The 3027-nt window shown below is 74.3% G+C and overlaps 1 protein-coding gene across 1 annotated transcript in view; it reads right to left on the minus strand.

Annotated features, from left to right (window-relative positions):
• Nucleotides 1–1701: 1701 nt before the first annotated feature.
• Nucleotides 1702–3027, minus strand: part of AURANDRAFT_66373 (hypothetical protein) — a gene marked incomplete at both ends in the record, with an annotated part of 1912 nt that continues 586 nt past the window's right edge. Inside the window, 2 exons of the mRNA XM_009041638.1 lie at nt 1702–1746; nt 1886–2710. Coding sequence (XP_009039886.1) covers nt 1702–1746; nt 1886–2710 — 870 coding nt within the window. The remainder of the gene's footprint in view (nt 1747–1885; nt 2711–3027) is intronic.

Genomic DNA, 3027 nt, shown 5'->3' on the forward strand with positions numbered 1-3027 from the left:
TGAAGCACGTGACGACGTTCTCGTCCGTCTGCGCAGGGACGCGCGCGCGCTCGTCGCTTCCGCCGCTTCCGCCGCTTCCGCGGCGCGCGGCGCGCGGCGAGGGGCCCGGGGCGCGGGTCGCGCACCTCGAGCGAGTCGCGGCCCGTGCCCATCTTGCGCGGGAGCACGACGAACTGGATCAGCAACTGCGCGGGGCGAAGCCGCGGCCGTCGGCGCGCGGCGGTTCCGTGGCGATCGCGCGCGCGCCGCGGCGCGCCGCGGACCGGTCCGGGATGACCGTCGCCGCGACGAGCTGGTGCGTCGCGGGGCCGCCCTCGTCGGCGATCTGCGACGTCCTGCGCGAGCGGGGGCTCGAGGGCGGCGACGCGACGCGTCGGGCGCGCGCGCGCGTCGACGGTTCCGGGAAAGCGTTCGCGGACGCCGCGCGACGGGCAGGTTGCCCCAGTGGAAGGACGCGACGCGCCGCGCGAGCCGCGACCTGCGAGGGATGCCTCGACCATGGACGTGGTCCCGAAGCCGTCGGGGGGCGTCGCGGCGCCGCGCGCCGACAGGTGCTTGCGCGACCGGCCCTCGTCCTCCGCGGACGCGTCGTCCTTCCACTCCGTGCCTGTGGGGGCGAAGGACGTGTCCGTGCAGTCGCTCGCGCGCGCGCGCGCGCGCCAGACCCCGCCCCCGCCCCCGGAGCACGCGCGCGCGGGATCGTCGAGACGCCGAGCGGTCGCGGAGCACGGCCGCCGCGAGCACGTCCGCGGTCGAGTCGAGCATGCCTGCGCGCCGGGGATGACAGGGCTCGCGCGCGCGCGCGGAAGCGATGGTGGGCCGCGCCCGGCGGGGCGAGCCCGAGGGACCGCGCGAGGCGCGGGGCGGGAAAATTCAAATTTCAAACTCGCCGGCGGACGCGCCGCGGTAGCAGAGCTGCATGAGCTCGGCGACGTTCTGCTCGATGAGGTCCGCGGCCTCGGTCTTCTCGACCAACTCCCGGCGCTCCTCGTGGTAGTTCACGAAGATGGACGCGATCGCGTCCATCCGGAGCCTAAAGTTCACGAGGAACGCGGACGCGGCCGCGGACACTTGGACGGACAGTCGCTTCGACGCCCGGACGGGCGGCGTCGCTTCCGTCGCGCGCCGCGTGCCGCCGTCGTCGCGCGCCCGGGCGTTGCGCCGGCGGGGCTTGCGCGTCGACGCCTTGTCCTTGGCCATGGTTTGAAATCGATGAGGTGATCAGCACCTGTGAGCGAAACAGGGGTGGTTGTGGGTGTGTGGCGGGGCTCGGGCGGGGTCGTGGGGCGCGCGGGGCGTCGCGCGGGGAGCGCGGGGCCCCGGGGCGGGCGCGCGGCGCGCGGCGCGACGACCCACGAGATCGAGCGCGAGTTCTCCGAGACCTTTCCGGCAGTTGATGCGAGGGTCACAAAATTTTGCCCAAGTCTAGAACCCTTTTTTTGGCGTTTTTGGCGCTCCCGCCAGGCCACGCGCCGGCGAGACCGACCGGGAGGTCTCCGCCCGCGCGCGTGCGGGACTCTCCAAGGCCCGAGTTGATCCGGCTCGGAGACGGCCGACGTGTGGGGACGCGCCGGAGACCTCCGCCCGCGCCCGCGCGACGGGCTCCGCGGCCCCAAGGCCACCCGGCTCAAAGGCCGCCCACGCGTGCGCAGGAGGCCGCGGTACCCCTGAAACGACCCGAGCGTGCTGTTAAGTTAACGACTAGTACGCGGCGGCGCCGAGGAAGGCGCGCAGCGCCTCCATGGCCTGCGCGGACGCCAAACGGTCGAACCTCTCTCCGTCGAATCGCGTCGTTTTCGGTGATTTTTGGACGAGCGATCTTCCGACGTCGCGCGCTCTCGACGACGACGGAAACGATTCGCCGAGACCTCTGGACTGCCCTCACGTCGAATGTTTCCGCGCGGGGCCTCGCCGGGAAGACGAAGAGCGCCACGGGCAGTAGCCGGAGCACCGCGGGGAGCCAGCCCTTGAAGAAGGCGGCGGGCCCGCCCGTGCGCGCGAGGTCCCGCACGCAGGCGAGCACGCCGCTCCGGTCGCCGTCGCGGGCGACCATCAGGCGCGCCTTGACGACGTCCATGGGCGCGGCCGCGGTGCAGTAGGCGACGGACGAGCAGCAGACCGCGACGGGCACGGCGAGCGCCGCCGGCAGCTCGGAGGCGAGCGCGGCGCCCTTCACGCTGTCGTAGGTCGCGAGCTGGGCCGCGGAGCCCGCGGCGGCCCGGAGCACCGTCGCCGGGCTGCCGACGAACGCGCCGCCGCCCTTGAAGACGGCCACGAGCGCCGCGAAGCTGTTCGGGTAGCGCTCCGGGTCGCGCTGGAGCCGCGTCTTCACCAGGTCCAGGGGGTTGCAGAGCGCGGCGCCCAGCGCGCCGCAGGCCGCGCCGCTCGCGATCCGGGCCACGAGCGAGTCGCCGCCCAGCGCGTTCTTGACGGCGGGGAAGAGGCCGAGGCGCAGGCCGTGGTAGCAGAGCCCGCGCAGGACGCCGGCGGCGAGGCCCGCCGTCGTGAGGAGCGGCAGCTTGCCGGCGCCGCCCGTCTGCCGCCGCACCTTGAAGACCTCGACGGGGTAGAGCGCGATCTCCGTCGTCGCGGCGGCGACGCCGCCCGCGAGCACCTCGCGCAGGGGCATCCACGGCGGCGGGTCGCCGAAGCGCGTCGCGCGCAGCGCGCCGAGCGTCGCGATCACGACGCCAAGCACGACGCCGAGCACCTGGGGCTCGCTCAGGGCGTCTCGCTCGCGGCCGCCGCCGGGCGCCACGGGCGCGCCGAAGACGACCGGCGCCGGCGCAACGCCGCGCCGCCGGCCGGTGGGCATCCGCGCAGCGACCATCGGTTTCGGCGGCGCGGAGAGCAGCGAATGGCTCGAAGCGACGAGCGAGGACAGAAGCAGCGCGATGAGCGGCCATGCCTTGCGTGTTAGACCACTTCACCTTTGACAACAATCGGCGATTGCACCTTCGCAAATTACGGCCTCGGCAGGAGCGCGTCGGCGGCGGCGAGCACGACGGCCGCGGTCCAGGGCGGGTC

The sequence above is a fragment of the Aureococcus anophagefferens genome, assembly GCF_000186865.1.
Source record: "Aureococcus anophagefferens unplaced genomic scaffold AURANscaffold_22, whole genome shotgun sequence".
Lineage (NCBI taxonomy): Eukaryota > Pelagophyceae > Pelagomonadales > Pelagomonadaceae > Aureococcus > Aureococcus anophagefferens.